Here is a 19,916-nt window from a genome sequence, read left to right as displayed (position 1 = left end):
TCCATCATAAGAACCAATTACCTTACCTAAGTACTTGAGGTTTATTTTGGGTGACAGAACAAACTTTCCAATGCACTTGACGGCCTTCTCAAGTAATTCTGATTTAGGGTAAATAGAATAGATTGTGTGCACACACTCAAACAGAATAGCTAAGGAAAGGAAATACAAAAATGACAGATATATTTAAGTACAACAGAAGAACAAGTTTGTGTAGAACTTGAAATAAAACTAACTAGAGGAAACATTTTAGTCTAAAATCTTATTTATAAAAAATTTCTAAAGAAACAATCTTTATTTTCATGCTAAACAGTTATTTGGGTTAACACAGTACAGAAAATTTTGTCACCAGTAAAAGAAGTAATTCATACAAGTATATACTGAACTCCTATCTATGCCAGAAATGCTGTTAACACTACGGATACAACAGTGAAGAAAACAGATAAAAACCTCTGCCCTTCAGAAGCCCACAATCTAACATATACATTAAAAAATACATTTGTTATTTCTGTATAAACAAATCTTCCCAACACTCCTTGAACACTTTAAAATAATAAATTTTCAAGTAGTTTCTACCAGTACACAATAACCATCTTAGTATGCATAGCCATTTATTTCAAAGGCAAGGGTCACTATTTAAGAATCTTCAGGCTGCTTTTTAAAAAGTAATCTCTAACATATAGAACAGGTTATTATATATCTTTAAAATGCTCAATTTTAATTTTCTGATAAAATCAAAAGAATAACTACAATAATTAAAGAGAATACAAATTCTTCCAACTCATTTGAAGAACATGAGCTGACGCATTTTGTCGGGTAAAGAAGGATCACTGAGGCTCAGTGGTGAAAGTGCTTGCTGGGTTCACATCTCCAGCACCCACATAGACCTGGCCTCAAAAACAAAGGTAAAGGTGGGGGCTGGGAAGAAGGCTCAGAGGTTAAGAATGTTTGCTGCCCTTGCAGAGGACCAGAGTTCAGTTCCCAGCACCCACATTGGATAAATCCCAGGTCCAGGGCAATCTGATGCTCTCTTTTGGCCTCTGAGGGGACCTGAATTCACATGCACAAACCCACACACATACACAAGCACACATAATTAGAAATAGAATAAGTTTTAAATTAAAAAAAAAAAAGTGAACAGTGACAGAGAAAGACACGAGAAGTCAACCTCTGATCTCACATTTGCACACAGTACACAGAACACACACAGGTGTACACACAGTAATACACTACACTACACACACACACACACACACACACACACACACACACCCCTAAAGAGAGAGAGAATTATTAAGTCATCATTAAGTCTTACAAGGCCTATGCAATCATAGCATCTGAAAGGAGACATAAATGAAAATGTGGTGATGCATGCCTATAATCCCAGCACCCAGAGGCAGAGTGCTGAGTGTTCAGGCCAGCATCAACTACATAGCGAGTTCCAGGCCAACCAGGAAGACACAGCAAGACTATCTCAAAACAAAAACACATGAAGAAAACAAAAAGAAAGCAGCGAGACACCGTACAGAATCAGCAGATATAAAACAATTACAAAGTAAAGTACATCAAGGGCCAACAGAATCACTCCATCCCCACATTCCAGGCTGAAGCAACCACACATTTCCATTATGCATGCTTGTAAGATGTTCAACATACAACCAGCAGGACTCCACACCAGATGTCACACATCAATTAATGTACAAATGTTCTGCAGGAAAAGATTTCATATAACATCTTCTATAACTGAGGTAAATAAATCAGAATCTGAATTACTAATCAGGAAGGGAGCTGGTTTTTAACATAAAACCTGTGGAGTAAGTGAACCTAAAGCTACTGACTGTACATTCAGATGATGCACAAAATGGGCAAACACACAGTCCATCCTGAGCCTGCTTTTGAAAGCCTATGAGCTAAAAATCATGTTTATATTTTACAAAAGATCCAAACAACACGGGAGTGAAATGGCTCAGTGGGTAAAGCCCTCAGGGGACAAGCTTGGTGACCCGAGTTTGATTCCCAGGACCACATGGTGGGAGAAGAGAAGGAACTCTAAGTTGTCCTGACTGCCACAGGCAAGCTGTGGCATGTAAGCATTTTTGTGAGCATGTACACACAGACAGTAAGAAGAAATTAAGATTTTTTTTTTAATAAAAAAGGGAGAATATGCAATAGAAGCCTAGGTGGAACCAGGCATGGTAACACGTTTATAATTCCAGCATGAGAAAGCAGAGGCAGGAATGTCAACAGTTCAAGGTCACCTACAGCTGTGTAGGGACTGAGGTCAACACAGGCTCTGTGAGAGAGAGAGAGAGTGAGAGAGAGTGAGAGAGAGAGAGAGAGAGAGAGAGAGAGAGAGAGAGAGAGAACCTATGTGACTTGACAAATCTAAAATACTTAATATCATGGGCATTATTTGAAACAAACAAACAAACAAACCTTGCTGAACCCTGAACTATATCAACAGTCCTAAGATTTAAAACGATATCATGTTTTTCTATTATAACTGATTTTTTTTTTTAACCATTCAGAACTCTCCTGGTATCAAAATTTATTTTACAAACAAAAAACTTGTCACTGTCCATCTACACTCTAAACGTTTTTATAGCCGCTCATGAGATTACTGGGATACAAGTATAAGAAGTAAGTACTTCAAAAGCTGTATTTAGGTGTAATTACATTGAAAACTACTTGGACGAATTTTTTTCTTTTCTTTTTTTGAGGGGGATGGTACAGGGTCTCATACATCCCAGGCTGACCTTGAACTCACTATGTAGTGAAGGATGACCTTGAACCTTGAAGTCCTCCTGTCTTCCCCTCCATGTGTTGGTACGCATGTCCCTACGCCCAGGCTGTCATGCATTTCAGGCACTCTATCAACTGAGCTACATCCTCTTTCCTACTTGACAGATTTTTAAAATTATTTTCCCACCTAGAGCTCTCCAACACTACAGAAATCTGGATATATGCTTATAAAAGAAGGCCGATCCACCCCCCTCGGCAGTGGTTAAAATAAGAAGTGCTTCTGCAGGGTTCCAAGCTGAACAATACATCAGACAGGTCGTAGGTACAGGCACTTGCCACAAAATCCTGGCAACCTGAGTTCAATTACTGGAACACACAGAAAAGTAGATGGAGAGAAAGTTGTGGCCTGATCCTACATGTAAATCTACACATATAGATCATAAATACACCTAGACACCTTAATAATAAAGCATTATACTCTGTGTACTTTTCAATAACAATCCACGCTCTAATCCAAATACAAAGTATAAATTATTAAATTAAAAACTGTACTGTTCTAACATTGATGACACTAGTTTTATTTTTGATATTTTTGGTTAGATTGTGCTCAAACAAAATTTAGAGTTCTTTAGACTAGATTTTCTTTTTTTCTTTTGGTTTTTTTTGAGACAGAGTTTCTCTATGTAGCTTTGCACTTTTTTCCTGGAACTCACTCTGTAGCTCAGGCTGGTCTCGAACTCACAGAGATCCACCTGCCTCTGCTTCCCGAGCTGGGATTAAAGGTGTGTGCCACCACCGCCCGGCTAGATTTTACTTTTGTCTTATCCAGAACAGTCAAAGAAATTTAATGGCTAAATGCTTTAAAAACTTCAAATAGAAACTTTTTACATAATATATCACAGACTTAATGAATTATCTTCAAAATTAGATGTTTTGGTAGGTGTTTTCAACAAGGACAATTCTAACAAGGAATTTAAGTACATATTTAGTAGATGTCACAATTTCACAGCTGAAAAGATAGCTCAGTTGATAAGGCGCTTGTCAAGCAAGCCTGAGGAACAAATATGAGGACCTCTGTTAGTTTCCCAGAACCAACAGAAAAAGCTAGACATAGTGCACATGCTTGCACATCTGCACTCACAGTAACATCCAAGACTGCCCTCTGGCCTCTATATGAAAGTGCACACACATGCATGAGTACCTACACACACACATACTTGCATATCTATACTCACACACACAAAGCCACAATTTCAAATTACTACTATTTTCAGGGCCCACATTAACCCAAAGAACCATCTTAAAATTAATGCATAAAATTTCTTTGGAATTTATGTTATTGTAACAGACTTAGCTGAAAAGCACTACCAGTCATTAGGAAAACATGTTCATATTTTACCTACCATAAGTGACATTGTGATTTAACTCGGCTCTTCGTAAGGATTCATCAAGAACATCATACATTAATTCACTTGTCCTGTTTAAGAGATATTTTATTTGCGGGAGAATTATAGCATTCTAACCCAACAAAATAGTTTTTCAAACTTCTCTCTCTTTAAAACTGAGGATCTACAGAAGACAAGTGAAAAAAATTCATTTTACAGTAAAGTTATACAAATTTCACATCAAAAGAACTCATTTGGTCTTTTCATGAGATAAACTTCCTCCTTTACCAAAGTGACTAATTTAGACTAATTTAGCCAATGAGGAAATAAACAGAAACCAATACTGTTTCAACATGGTCCTAGTTTACAGACCAGACTCTTATTTTATTACGCATGTGCTCTTATAATTTTATTTATAACAAAATATTCTGCTTTAAATTACAATATTAATATTTCACATATCCTTGGGCTGGAGAGATGGCTTAGACATTAAAGGCTAGGCTCACAACCAAAAATATTTTACACATCCAGATTATTTCAGATAGTATCAACTTGTTTGTTGTTATAAAAAAATATTCAAATTCTAGTTTTTTCCTAAAGAGTAACTAGGTTCCTTAGAAAGAAAATTTTAATTTCTACTTATATTAAAAATAAACAAACCACTCATGTTTTTATGGTCACTGACTATAGTGACAGTCAATTGGATTGAAGTAGATACTTAAAAAATTTAAAAACAACAATTTTTTAAAAATGCAATGTTTCTGCAGCCTCAGCACTCTGCCCCCAAGAGACGAACACAAAAACTAATGCTTCTCAGCTGGTAATTTTTATATGTTTTAAAAATTAAAAAACAAGCCGGGCTGTTGGTGGCGCACGCCTTTAATCCCAGCACTTGGGAGGCAGAGGCAGGCGGATCTCTGTGAGTTCAAGGCCAGCCTGGTTACAGAGTGAGTTCCAGGAAAGGAGCAAAGTTACACAGAGAAACCCTGTCTTGAAAAACAAAAGCAAAAACAAACAAACAAACAAAAAAAAAATGGAAATGATCTGGAGCCATGTAAACTGGGCATGAACATTTCCACCTCTTTCAGTGCTTTTCTCTTCTTTTAGAAATACAGTTAAAAAAATCAATTTGAGGGCTGGGGATTTAGCTCAGTGGTAGAGTGCTTGCCTAGCAAGCACAAGGCCCTGGGTTCGATCCTCAGCTCAAAATAAATAAATAAATAAATGAATGAATGAATGAATGAATGGATGGATGGATGAATAAATAAATAAATAAATAAAATCAATTTGAAGTAGATGTGCTTCCATTTTGTCTAGATAGAAGTATAAATATTCAATGAGAATCCAGGATGACATTCTAATATTTGTCATTTTATTGTGTATTTCTTCCTCTATAGCAGATACAACCAATCCTTCTACAAAATTCAATAATACTACACCAAGATTATAGTATAGTTTCTCAATTTTACAAGACAAGGTAGGTATTCATGAGGCAAAAACCTCACAAAATATGGGAAAAATTATGGGCATGGTTGAGCTAAATATTAATAATCTAAGATGCACAATGCTAGAAAACACAAGAAACTATTCAAAAAATAAATATAAAACACTTTCCTAAGAAATTTTTTAAATTAAATACTTAATAATCATGTTAGGAAGTAACATTTATACTTTGCTACATTGAGCTACATAATAGTGTCATATGAACTATAAGTATTTTTAAATATATAATAAATAAATATACAAATAAATAAGATAATAAATATTTTATGTGCATGGGTGCTTTGCTTTCTTATATGTCTGTGTACCATGTGCATGCCTGATGTCTATGGAGGCCAGAAGAGGGTGTTGGAGTTACAGACGGCTGTGAGCTGCCACAAGGGTTATGGGAATTGAATTTCGGTCTTCTGGAAGAGCAACAAGTGTTCTTAACCTATGAGCAATGAACTGGAAGATTCTGTTCATCAAACTTCTGTCCCATGAACCATAAGATTTATTAATACTGAATGTCATTATAGTTGGTTCAACAAAGGAGAAAACATTCTAATTTTCTACACTGTAAGAGTTAGACTCTACATATCTGTTTAGTTGAATCTAGTTACCATCTGACTGAACTATCTGAAGGCAAAGGGTATCTTATTCAACCTTTTTGTTTGTTTGTTTTTTGTTTTTCAAGACAGGGTTTCTCTATGTAGCCCTGGCTGTCCTGGAACTCACTCTGTAGACCAGGCTGTCCTCAGACTCACAAAGATCCACCTGCCTTTGCCTCCCAAGTGCTGGGATTAAAGGTGTACACCACCAGCACCTGGCTCTTATTCATTTTTGTATATACTCTCCAATTCCATTCACAAAGAAGGTAATGACAATAAAATTACTAGATAAATTCACTAAATATCCCTGAAGTTACTTCCTGACAACACACAATGACATTGAGTCCTTTTTTAGACCAGTAAGGTATAATATAGTACCATGAAATTACTAATTTTCAGGCAGAATTCCAATAACCTTGAACTAGAGTTCCATGGTATACTAGGTGTAACTGCTCAGTTAGAACTGGTGAGGACTCAGAGAGGTGGATCCTGATGTGAAGCTGATGAGGCACTTTGAAAAGCAACAGACTGAAGGATGGTCCCTTTGGAAGGCGAAGAACTAAAACAAAGGTGGACCCATTGCTTAACACTGATTAGCAAATATTTTCTTAGGAAAGAAAGATCCTTGCTCTCAAAGAAACTAAATGAAGTTAGACTTGCTCTAAGATACTTTAAAAGGAGACACTTTGAAAACAATTGTATGTAAACTGGGCATAGAGGTGCATGCTGGTAGTCTAGGAACTCAGGCTGGAAGCAGGATGTCAGAAGTTCAAGGTCATCCTTAGCTACATAGTGAGTTGGAGGCAGCCTGGAATCCATAAGACTATCTTAAAAAAGAAAAGTCTAAAGAGCAAGAACTATAAGGCATGTGTAAACAAACAATGTAGGGGCAGGAACTGAGATGGATTGAATGAGAACAGCCACCATGGGCTCACATACTTGAATATTTGGTCCCCAGTTGGTGCAACTGTTTGGAAGGATTAGGAGGCATGGCCTTGTTGGAGGAGGTGTCTCTGGGGTGGGCTTTGAGTTTTCAAAAGCCCATGCTATTCCCAGTAGCCCCCTCCTTCTGCCTCATGTATGTGGATCAGATATAAAGTCTCAGCTGCTTTCTCAGGGCCAGGCCTGCCTGCCTGCTGCCATGATCATGGACTCTACTACCCTCTGGAACTGAGAGCCCCAAAATTAAATGCTTTCATTTATAACTGGCCGTGGTCTTGGTGTTTTATCATGACATTGGAAATGTAACTAAGACACAAAGTGGTACCAGGGAGCGAGCTATTGCTGTCGACAGACTTGACCATGCTGGTGTTTATTTCTTTGTTTGTTTTGTTTTGGGAAATGTGGAAGACTTTGGGATTTGGACTCAGAGAGCTGTTGAATGCTGTAGGGGATTAATGGGCCATCCTACTAGGAGCTTGGAAGCCGGTGGTGCTGAGAGCAATGTGGACTGTGCAGGCCTAGTTCAAGAGGTTTCAGATGAGAATAATATTAGCAACTGGGTTAGAGACCATGCTTGTGATAATCTGGCAAAGAATGTTGCTGATTTCTGCCCTTGTCTTAAGAATCTGCTGAGGCTAAATTGAAGAGGTTTGGACTAATTTTGTTGGTAGAGGAGATTTCAAGACAGCCAGTATTGACTGTATCACATGGTTACACATGGTTATTAGCAATCACTCTTTTGTTTTTTGTTTTCAAGACAGGGTTTCTCCGTGTAGTACCTGTCTTGAATCTCGCTCTGTAGACCAGGCTGACCTTCAACTCATAGAGATCCGACAGGTTCTGCCTCCCAAGTGCTGGGATTAAAGTGCATCACCACCGCCCAGCTAGCAATCACTCTCACACAGATACAATGAAAAGGAGAAAGGCAATAAGCAGCACTCCGCCATGACCTTTGCATCAGCTTCTGCCTCTAGGTTCCTGCCCTGTTTCGAGTTTCTGACCTAACTACTTTTGAGGATGAACTGTTGGAAGTGTGACTACAATAAACCCTTTCCTCTCCAAGTTGCTTTTAGTCACAGTGCTTCATCACAGCAACAGAGATTCTAACTATGACATGTACAATTCTTGGAAATTAAAAAAGTCTGTTATTTCAAAAAGCATTACAAAAATTGTACACACACACACACACACACACACACACACACACTCTCTCTCTCTCTACACACACTCTCTCTCTCTCCCTATCTCCAAGTGGAGTAGGAGCTGGCAAAGGACAACCATAGGTTTGATAAATCCAGAAAGCTATTTTTGGTTTATTTAGTTTTATTTTCAGTATTAAGAAACTAGCATTTGGGACTAGAGAGATGGCTCAGTGGTTAGGCAAACTGACTGCTCTTCTAGAGGATCCAGGTTCAACTCCCTGTACCACATGGTTGCTCACAACCACCTGTAACTCCGGTTCTAGGGATTCTAACACCTTTTTCTGGCTTCCATGGGCACCAGGCACACATGTGGTGCACAGACATGCATGCAGGTAAAACATCCATACACAGCTGGGCGGTGGTGGTGCACGCCTTTAATCCCAGCACTCAGGAGCAGAGGCAGGCAGATCTCAGAGAGTTCAAGGCCAGCCTGGTCTATAGAGTGAGCTCCAGGACTGTTAACAGAGAAACCTTGTTTCAAAAAACAAACAAATGAAAAACATCCATACACATAAAATTTTTTAAAATAAAAAAAGAAACTATCATTTAATTGAAACCTTAAAAGGACAACAAAATCAGTGCAAGAATATACATGATGAGTAAGACGTGAAAATTCTCAAATCATATAGCATCAACTTCACTATTCCACTCCCAAACTATGGTCCTCCTAAGACCAGTGTCCACTAACCTCTCTATAACAGAGTTTGGTGGCATCAGGAAATGAACGAGGGTGGGTTTGTCTCTAATTCTTCTTAATACTTGTGTGTTTTATTCTTTTTGTGATTGAAAACTGTATTCTCTCTCTTGCTGACATTAACTTTAGTCTAAATTTCTACTAGGGAAAAATGTAAAGACACACAAACAAACAAGAGTAGTGTAAACCCATGCTCTCACCACCTCACCTCAGCTGAGTCGTGGCTAACTTAATTAATCACTTCCTACTTGTGCAGACTGTTTGTGAAGTAATTCTAGAATAAAGTGCCTTAGGCATAAATGTTTCAAATCAAGGACATTTATACAAGATAAGGATGGTTTGTTTATATATATATATAAAGAGAGAGAGAGGTTTACAGTTCCTTTGTAACATATACACATATGTGTAGAGTCATAATTCCTTAATGTTTTACGTGCAATTTGTGTTCAAATTATCAGTTACATCATAGTTTCCTTGAAAACCAGGATCCAAATAAGACTATTCATATACATGTATACGTGTTTGGGCACACAGACTGTGGCACCCATGTGGAGGTCAGAGAACAGCTTGTAAGAGTCAGTTCTGTCCTGCCATCATGTGGGTTCCAGGGATTGAACTCAGGCCATCAGGCTTGGTGGAAAGCACCTTTACCTTCTTAGCCATCTTGCAGCCCAGGACCCATACATTTTAATTGGCTAACTATTCTAAATTTCTTTAATCTGTATAGTCTCACTTTTCAGTTTTCTCTTCCATCTAATTGTTGATGAAAATCATGTCTGCTATTTCTCCACAGCTTGTATCTTGTGGTTAACATTAGTATATCCCTCTTTGTGTTTCCTATAAAACGGTAACTAACTCTAAAAAAAGGCTGTGGGATTTAGTTAAATTTCAGCATAGATGCTTCCAAGAGACAATTTCTATCTTTGATTTATTATTTGCTAAAACAGATAATGAATATATTTTGTGTTCCTTTTTATGACTTTTATGTTTTCATTAGCATCTAATAATAAAAATGGGCTTTATTATGACATTTTCATAATAAACATAATATATTTTGGGTCATACTCATTCCTCTTTATGCCTGCAAATGTTGAATAGTTTTTATATGTTGGGGAAAAAACCCAAAAGGATAATACATGATGAAATATACAGATCATCTGAAATTCAGGCTTAAGTGTTTACACAGCATTTTCCTGGACCACAGTAATCGTCATTATGTGTCCGCTATGGCTGTTGCTCATCTGTAACAGCAGTGCAGTAGCTGCAGGAGGCAGCAGGTGGCCCACACCACGTTTATTTATTTATTATCTGGCTCACCCTCTAGCCCAATGATTAAGCAAGCACATTTCACAAGGGGAAAATGGACAAGCTAGGTATGCCCCGGTCACCTGAAGGACTCTGTGTTCTCACACTCGTTTATTTACCACCAGTAAGCCTGGAAGAGCTGGGAAATTTGGTTTTTGTGAAACTTCTGGTGACTAAGTCAAGGCTATGATATGGTGTGGTTGTCACGGGACATGGGAGAGTTTACCTTTGATCGTCCTTTCCCAGCAGCCCCAGTATTCTCAAGAGCTGAATCTGTAACCATGGCGCTGGCACGCTGTGGTAACTGAACTCAACCGGGAGCTTTCCTCCCACCACTTGCTTTAAAATTGCTACAAAACTCTCAGTCAGATCTTTATATCCAGATGAATTTTCCTACATAAAAAAAAAAAGAAAAATCTGTTAATAATGTCTTTTCTTTTCTTTTCTTTTTTTTTGAGACAAGAGTCTCATATAACCCAGGGCTGACCTCAAATGTCCTATATAGGCAAAGTTATTCTTTTATATCCATACATATATATGTGTATATATTTTATAATTTCAGACATAAATACTGTATTTACATCACTTCTACTCCTCCCTCTACCCTCAACTCCTCCCAGGTCCCTCCCACACTCCCTCTCAAATTCATGATTTCTTTTTAATTATTGTAGACACACACACACACACACACACACACACACACACACACACACACACAACTTGCTGAGTCCATTTAGTGTTGCTCATATGTACATGTGTTTAAGATGACTACCTGCTGTTGGATAGCTTATCAGGGGGTTCATTCCCGGAGAAGACTGATTCTCCCCAAGTAGCCATTAATTGCCTGTAGCTCTTCATCTAGGGTGTGACCTTGTGAGATTTCTCCCATCCGCAATGGGATGTCTCCTGGTGTCAGTGTTCAGGTTTTGTTTGGGTGACCACATTATTGAGATTTCATGGGTGCAGTTCCCAGTCACATTATGACAGATGTCCTGGTCCTCTGGCTCTTACAATCTTCCATCCTTCTTCAGGATGCCCCCCGAGCCTGAGGTGTAGCAGTTGTGCTGTAGATGTTGTGTTAGGCACCCCACAGTCGGCTGTCCTCTAAATTTTGACCAGTTGTGGATTTGAACTCCTGATCTTTCTTGCATACAATTCATATTATCAACAACTTACAAAAGTTACATTTAGAAGTAAATAACAGTGTAAAATATATTTATGTGTGTGTGAGTATAGTAGATATGTGTGGTATATGCACACATGTGTTCATGAGTGTGTGCCTATGAACATGCAGAGTCCAGAGGAGGATTCTGGGTATCCTGCTCTATCACTCTCTGAATTATTCTCTTGAGGCAGGGTCTCTTGCTGCACCTAGAGCAAGACTGTCAGCCAGGAAGCCCCAGAATCCTTTTGTTTCTGCCTCCCTCAGCACAGGGCTATAGGCATCATGGATGGCCACACTCAGCTTTTACATGGAGCTAGGATCTGGTCTCAGACCTTCCTGCTGTGTACAAGCATTCTTACCCACTGGGCCATCTCTCCAGCCTGACAGTGATATAAAGTATTCATCATTTTATTGAAATATCTGCATTTTCTTCTAATTCCATGTGATATTGCTACAATGGTAACAACTGAGCACATGCTAAAATTGCCAACTTACCTTAATCATCCTAAGGTATATATGCAAAGAGGCAGCCATGACCCCAACATCTCTGTCACAAAGTGCTTTCCGAAATTTAGTATGGATATGCTGTACTTGATTAGGGGCAATGAGGTAAAATTTGTATAATGCCAGAACTGCTTTTCTTCGAATAATCTCCCTAAGGATAAAAAATGAAATATAAACAAGGCAACCTGGGCCATCAAGTATCTATTACTAATTATTTTATTCTAATGCAGCAAAGTATGAAAAAGATAAAAATCTTACTTCTTGGTAAGAAGTAAGATTTCAGGAGACCCCTTCTGGTGGGGGAGGAAAGACTGTGTAGAGATACATGTTTGTGTGTGAGTGCGTGCGTGTGTGCGTGTGTGTAAAGACCAGGTTGATATCAGTTATCTTCCTTATTACTCTCTACCTTCTTTTTTGAGACGGGGTCACCTACTTACTTAATCTGGAGCTTGCTGACTCAATTTCACTAGACTGGCTGGCCACAAAGCCCTGGGGACCTCCCTGTCTCTGCCTCTCCAGCACTAGTATTGCAGGTGCATGCTGACAGGCCTGGCTTTTATGGAGGTGCTAGGACCCAAACTCAGGGCTTCACAGTAACACCCCAAGCCCACTGGCAACTGAGCCCTCTCCTCAGTCTCTTTTAAGTTATTGTTTATGAGATGGGGGTCTCACTATACAGCCCAGGCTGCTCTCCAATGCATGATCTTCCTGCCTCTACCTCCAAAATGTGACAAATACAGGTATGAACCACTATGCCCAAAAGAAATGTTAACTGCCTATCAGTTATAAATACCCCTAATTACAGAACTTTCAGTAACAGCACAGACTACTTTTGTAATCAATTAAAGCAAGAGAAATAAATTCTATAACCCCTTGATTCTATTTTTGTCTCTTTATTACATAAGGATAAAAATTGTTTCCTCTAATAGGCAAGCATACTCCAAATATTATGGTGACAGGGAAGCATGAGGGCATGTGGACAAAACAATGGTACTCCTCTTCTTCCGGGACTTGTTTTTCAAGCCTTGTGAGAATACGTTGAAGTGTAAGCCAGTCTCACACTTCATCTGTAGCAGATTATGCCTACCAAACATGCAGCAAAAATGAAGCAGTTTTTCATTTTTGAATGAAAAACTATATCCTAGTTTTTTATTTCTTTGGTTGTTTTTGATTTTGTGTTTTTTTGTTATTGTTATTTTGTTTATAATGACTCAGAGAATCATACATACCAGACAAGCAAAAGACTCAAGTTCAAATCCCAGCACCCAAGATGGATGGCTCACAACCATCTGTAACTCCAGCTCCAGGGGCATCTGATACCTCTGGCCTCTGTGGACACCTGCACTCAGGAGCATATACCCATATAGGACACACATGAATAACCATAATTCTAAATTAGAAAAAAGGGGTAAACATAAATACATATTGAGTGCTTAACAACATGTCCATTTAGGAAAACAACTGTAGTCCATTCCCCCATATGGCCCATGGCCTCCTGGGACAGGAGCTTGTGACTAGGTTCCTAGTACCAGGTGGGAGCCCTCTATTACAGCAAGCTCTTCCCAAGGCTTATGGAAACCTACAGCTTTGTAAGCTAATTAAAATACACAGTTTAAAAGGAAGGGCTTGAACCGAGGCTCCCTAGAACAGCAGGCAACACTTTCCCAGAAAACAGGTTATTAGAGGAGCTGCTGGTCAGGAAGGTCCCAAGGCCCCCAAACAACACAGGCCATTGCTCCTGGTTTACCACAACTACGTGGTGCAACCGTGCTGCTGAAGGCCCTACACACTTTGGTTACAGAAATTTGTTGTGTTGCTGTGTCCAGCCTTTTGCCTGAGTGCTCATGTTTGCACATCATACACTTTATCAACCAAGCCAGCCTCCCGATCCTACACATGCTTGATAAAAACACTTTTTACCTACAGACTGTTAAGAGATTTGGGTTTTTTTCCCTCTTATACATCATCTACTTCATCTGTTTTAAGAAGTATATTTAACATTCTAAAATAATATTGCATTGTGCTGTTGTAAACTCTTAATCAAGCTGGAAATGACCTGGAAACTTGCTCCCTGATGGCTAACATTCACAGTTGTTATAGCTGCTTTTGATGTCCACTTGCCACAAATCAGAGTCACCTGAGTAAGGAGCCTCATCTGAAGGAGTGTCCTGACTGCCTGGACTCCTGTGGGAAGGCCCACTGCAGTTCTGGGCTGCACCTTTGGGTAGCAGCTCAGATCAAAAGGGCATAGAAAAGGAAAATCACCCCACCTTTTGCTGGCTTGGCCTCCCCCCTGCTGCAGAGTTGATTTACCCTGTTGTTACTGCTGCTGCTGCTGATTCCCTTGCTAACAGCAGAACCAGCATTTCCAAATTTTCATGAACTAGGATCAGGGATTCTCCAGGAACCTTCAGGGCTTCAGCGTCAGACTGGGATTGCTGAGGCACCTTGACTTTTGAAGTGAGAGACTACAGGGTCACGTTTCCCTTGCTGTTTCCCAATTTTACCCTCTCCTATGAGGGACAGCCACTGTGGGACGATTCTGACTGATGAAGCATCCAGTCAAAAGGTCTGAGTAATTACCAGATTCTCAATTTTCAGGTGTGATTCACTATTGTTACTATTTTAAAGCTAACTTCTTTTTCTTTCTTTCTTTCTTTCTTTTTTTTTTTTTTTTTTGAAACAGGGTTTCTCTGTGTAGCTTTAGGGCCTGTCCTGGAACTCCCTTTGTAGACCAGGCTGGCCTCGAACTCCACCTGCTGCTGCCTCCCAAGTGCTGGGATGAAAGGCATGGCACTACCATGCCCAGTACATGTGCTGCTCTTCCTGAGGACCCAGGTTGAATTCCCAGCACCCATGTCAGGCAGCTCACAACTACCTAAGATTCTAAATCCAGGAGATCTAACATCTTTGGCCTCTGTTGGCACCTGCACTCACGTGCACACACCCATACACATACATATACATAATTAAAGTAATAAAAAGAAGTCTTTAAAATATATGCACACGTATGCGTGTGTGTGTGTGTGTGTGTGTGTGTGTGTGTGTGTGTGTGTATGTACACACGCACCATTGGTTCTGTTCCTCTAGAGAACTCTGACTAATACAATAGTGCTGAGGAGTGTCAGGCAGGCCCCTGGGGAAGAAGAGTCACCAATGGTCTTCCACAGAGGCAGACCCCATATACACCAGTCCTGACCTGACAAATGTACCAGTGCAATAGCGGCATGACTAATCTGGGGGGACCAGCCACTCTCTAATTGGATAGGAGGCCTGTTCCACAGGAGAGAATTTATGCCTGGTACTGTAAACCTGGTCAACAGTCTATGTTTGGGGTCCTAGGCCCCATGACAGAACCTACTACTATTATTTTGCTAAATGGACACATTGTCAAGCTGTCTTCTAAATATTATGTTTATACTCAGAAATTAGTGCTTTTCTCAACCTTAGAGAAACTCTTTTGTAGCAGGGCAGTGGTTAATGCAGAGACTTCTAACTGGTCAAAGTGCTGAGAAAAGTGACTGATGAGTGCTTCGCCATAAACAGGACATCTACATCACCGACACCATCTCCCCAAGGCTCAGGGGACGTCTTGGAAAAGGGGGAGGAAAGAATGTAAGAGCGGAGGATGTAAAGGAATACTGAGAAAGACCATCTTCTGGACATGACCTGGTCATTGCCCCATGAACTCACTGTGGCTCTGGCTACCTTATAAACCTGCACAAAACAAAGCCAGTTAACATTGCAGCATGAACAGTAGAGAGGCCCAAGAGGCCCCAGCCTGAGCTGAGAAACTAATGGCAGTTGACGGCTGTTGGGAGTGGGCGTCACGTTTCTTTGGGACATGGCCACTATTAGGCTGCTCATGCTGTGGGGGGTGGTTCAACATCCATACCTATGTGGGTGGCACTAACTGGACTCAGGAGGTTGTTGTTGTTATTAGTATTATTAGAAGAAGGAGGGGAAAGACATGAAGGTGAAGAGGATGTGTTGGGAAGGGTCTAGGGAGTCAGAGGTGGATATGATCAAGATACATTGTACAGATGTATGGAATTGTGAAAGAATAAATAAAATATACACTTAAATTTCTGTTTTGAAATATATAGTATAGACAACTGTGTCAAAATAACTGACTTACTTAGAATGCTGAAGTTTATCTTCTATTAATGGAAGAACAGCTGGAATCATTTCTCGAGGGAAAATCTGGCTGACAACAGTAAGTGCCATGCACACTTCTACCAGGTTAGTGCTCTGCAGGTCCTGCCGTCAGTAAGAAGGAAGTCAGTCTGCACAAGCTCAACACCATCACAATCCTGCTTACATAGTCATTTCCCCAACTTTATAATCAACTTAGACATTCACATCTGCCTCAGCACCTACAAAATACCCCCCCTCCTCACCCCCGCACCGGTCTCATTTCCGTAATGGTCAAAGGCAGCTGACTGGCTACAAGCCAAAACAGTCTCCTTGTTACAGCCCTTAAACTTTTCCAAACTAATAAAACAACTTTACAAACTTTTCTGGTTAATATAAATGCAGCTTTACAATTGATACAACAAAAAGAATATGCTCATACATACTTATACATTTATTAATTTATTTTTCGAGACAGGGTTTCTCTGTGTAGCTTTGCGCCTTTCCTGGAACTCACTTGGTAGCCTAGGCTGGCCTTGAACTCACAGAGAGTCACCTGGCTCTGCCTCCCAAGTACTGGGATTAAAGGCGTGGGCCACCACCGCCTGGCTTAAATATATTTTTAAAAGTTTAAAAGAAGGCTGGTAAGATGGCTCAGCAAGTTAAAAAAAAAATGTTTACTAAGCAAACCTGACGATCTAAATTTGATCTCCAAACCCACAAAAAGCCAGACATGTGGTAAGCATCTCTAATACCAGTATTGTGGGAAGATGGGATGCTGAAATGGGGAAATGCCCAGAGCCTCACAGGCCAGCTAGCCTGGAGTTTGCAGCATGACAGAAGCAAGAGACCCTGCCGCCTCAGCAGTGTAGGAGAGAACCAGTTCTCAGAGGTTGTCCTTTGACCTCCACATGCATGCCACAGCGTGTGAGTATCTGCATACACACAGCCATGTACACACTAACAAATAATTTTTTCAAGTTTGAAAGGAGCTGGGGAGACGGTGTACAAGCATGAGGACCTGAGTCTGATCCAGCACCCATGTAAAGACCAGGCATGATGATGATGACACATTTGTCTGTTATCCCACACTGGGGAGGAGGAGACAGGAGAATCCCTGGAGTGCACTGGTCAGCCAGTTGGTGAAAAAGGTGGTGACAAGCAAGATGGCTCAGTGGGTAAAAATATTTGCCACCAAGCCTGAGGACCCGAGTTCAATCCCCAGGAGATACACACAATAAATAAATGTAACTTTAAAAATTATATGAAAGGTGATACAAAACGTACACTGCTTTTACAAGGGTGCTGCGATCAGACCTGGGTCTTCACACTTGCACTGGACACACCAAGCAATCTCCTCGGCTTCTCTTCTAAACTTGAAAAAATTCAGGGCTGGAGAGATGGCTCAGAGGTTAAGAGCACCGACTGCTCTTCCAGAGGTCCTGAGTTCAATTCCCAGCACCCACATGGTGGCTCACAACCATCTATAATGAGATCTGGCGCCCTCTTCTGTATACATAATAAATAAATAAATCTTAAAAAAAATTGACATTGGTGTGTGTATGTGTGTGTGTCCTGATGACCTGAGTTCAATCCCCAAGACACACACAATAAACAAACAAACAAACAAACAAACAAATAAATAACCAAATAAACCAATTTATATCTTGGTAAACTAGAGAGCAATTGAGAATAAAACCTGATATCAACCTATGGTCTCCACATGCACACACATTCATGTACAACCTCTCTCTCTCTCTCTCTCTCTCTCTCTCTCTCTCTCTCTCCACACACACACACACACACACACACACACACACACACACACCTGATATATGTGTGTATATATACATGCATACATGTTCATGTACAACCTTTCTTTTTCATACACACACACACATACACACACACACACACACACGGTATATGTGTGTACATATACATGCACACATGCATATACACATACATGTGTGTATAGTATGACTTTAAATTCAGAAAAGAGCACACACACCTTCTCACGTATGGAAAGTCTGATTGGTGATAAACAGGAAGGCCTGAGGCTTTTAGAAAATGGTGGACGACAGACATGTTCTGCTAGATTCTCTAAAGAATCAACCAGGGAAAGCATTCAGAACTGGGCAATGGCCCCAATTCTAGTTTAACAGCAAAGTAAAAGAAACTTTGCAAAACGGAACAAGGGAAAAGTCCAGGCTCTGTCTTGGTGGGCCTGGGGAGCTCTCCCCGCCCAATGAAAGAGAATGACCAGACCAGAATAGGACAGAGAGCCTCAGAAAATCTGCACTATACTCTCATAAACATACATGTTAAAGTGTGGGGGGAGGGGGCAGAAGACAAAGGTGTGGAGGTAGAGGGAGGATGGATTCTGGGAAAGCCACACTATCAACAAATTCTGAGCAGTATTTATTACAGGACTAGCTGCTGAATCTGGCCAGCAGAGCAGCTCTGCCCTGCAGAGAAGAAATTGAATTGTATCTGTACAGTGCTCAGCCAACTAGAAACCTGATCAGAACTAGAGTCTGTGGGGAACCTAGACACAGGTTTTAATGTCGAGCTGGACACTGGAAGAAACAGTCCAGAAGTATGGTGAACTATTAAAACTGGACCTTTTTTTCTTGACTCCTTTTTAAAAATCGTGTGTATGATGTGTGAAGAGGGAAGCAGTGTGTGCCACATGTGTATAGAGGCCAGAGGACAACGGTGTGGAGTCAGTTCTCTCCTGCCCTCTGTGAGCTCCAGGAATAGAACTCAATCATCAGGCTTGCAAGCTGAGCACTTTACCCGCTTAGCCATCTCATGGTGGTCCCCAGATGGACTCTTGAAGTACTGCCCACAGGTGGGACCGGCATCTAGGAGCCCAAGGAGGAATGTGGGAAGAGTTGAAAATGGGACCAGCCAGCAGGCAGGATTGCACTCAGACATCCCAACCAGTTCTCTTTACTTACGTTTCCTCCACCTTTATTTAATACCCAATGTCAATTTAGGCAATACAAGTCTATCTTTCTCTATTCTTTCCCTTTGCACTTCCTTTTCATAGGCTTTCATGAGTCAAAACTGTGTCCCCCCTGCTCTGCCCTGCTGCTTCCCACTTCCCTTCACTTTCCCCTCCTCTATTTTTCCTGTCACCCCACGACTAATCAGTAAGCTGAATGTCTTCCATTCACAGCCACAGTGACTACCATGGTGGCACATACAGCACTCTCCGGGTTCATCACTGCGTCTACCCACCGACAGTCACTGTTCCCCGCAGATGGAGTTCTCCAGGGTGAGAACTGAGAACTGACTCCATGCAGCAAGGAAAGGGTACTTCAGCCTACTGTGCAGCCTCGTCTCTCTTGAAGATCACAAGTGACAGTAGGGTGATTTAAACCAGAAACCCACCCAGAAGGACAAACATGGTATGCACTCACTCATGGGTGGATTCTAGATATAAAGCAAAGAACAATCAGACTGCAACCCACAGAACCAGGGAGGCTACATAGCAGGGGAGACCCTAGGATGATTGTGGCTTATAATAAGTTTTGGTTTTACTCAATCACTGGGCAAGCTTCAGTGAAACATTTCACTATTAGGATAAGAATTTGTACTGTATCAAGCTGATAATAGAAAAAGAAAGAAAGAAAGAAAGAAAGAAAGAAAGAAAGAAAGAAAGAAAGAAAGAGAGAAAGAAAGAAAGACAACAACAACCCCCCCCAGAAATCCAGCCACCAACCTGACGCTGCAAAACTCCAGGACCAG

At 40.5% G+C, this 19,916-nt stretch overlaps 1 protein-coding gene across 2 annotated transcripts in view; it reads right to left on the bottom strand.

Moving 5' to 3' along the window:
- Window positions 1–19,916, bottom strand: part of Ap4e1 (adaptor related protein complex 4 subunit epsilon 1) — a 63,019-nt gene that overhangs the window by 25,359 nt on the left and 17,744 nt on the right. Inside the window, exons 5-9 of one of the 2 annotated variants that reach the window (XM_036185664.1) lie at window positions 16,165–16,286; window positions 12,018–12,177; window positions 10,584–10,750; window positions 4,143–4,216; window positions 27–149 (exon numbers count right to left, since the gene is read on the bottom strand). In XM_036185664.1, coding sequence (XP_036041557.1) covers window positions 27–149; window positions 4,143–4,216; window positions 10,584–10,750; window positions 12,018–12,177; window positions 16,165–16,286 — 646 coding nt within the window. The remainder of the gene's footprint in view (window positions 1–26; window positions 150–4,142; window positions 4,217–10,583; window positions 10,751–12,017; window positions 12,178–16,164; window positions 16,287–19,916) is intronic. The other variant, XM_036185665.1, reaches the window with a different exon arrangement.

The sequence above is a fragment of the Onychomys torridus genome, chromosome 4 (assembly GCF_903995425.1).
Source record: "Onychomys torridus chromosome 4, mOncTor1.1, whole genome shotgun sequence".
Lineage (NCBI taxonomy): Eukaryota > Metazoa > Chordata > Mammalia > Rodentia > Cricetidae > Onychomys > Onychomys torridus.
The sequence above is the reverse complement of the archived record's forward strand: the minus strand, read 5'-3'. Positions and strand labels throughout refer to the sequence as shown.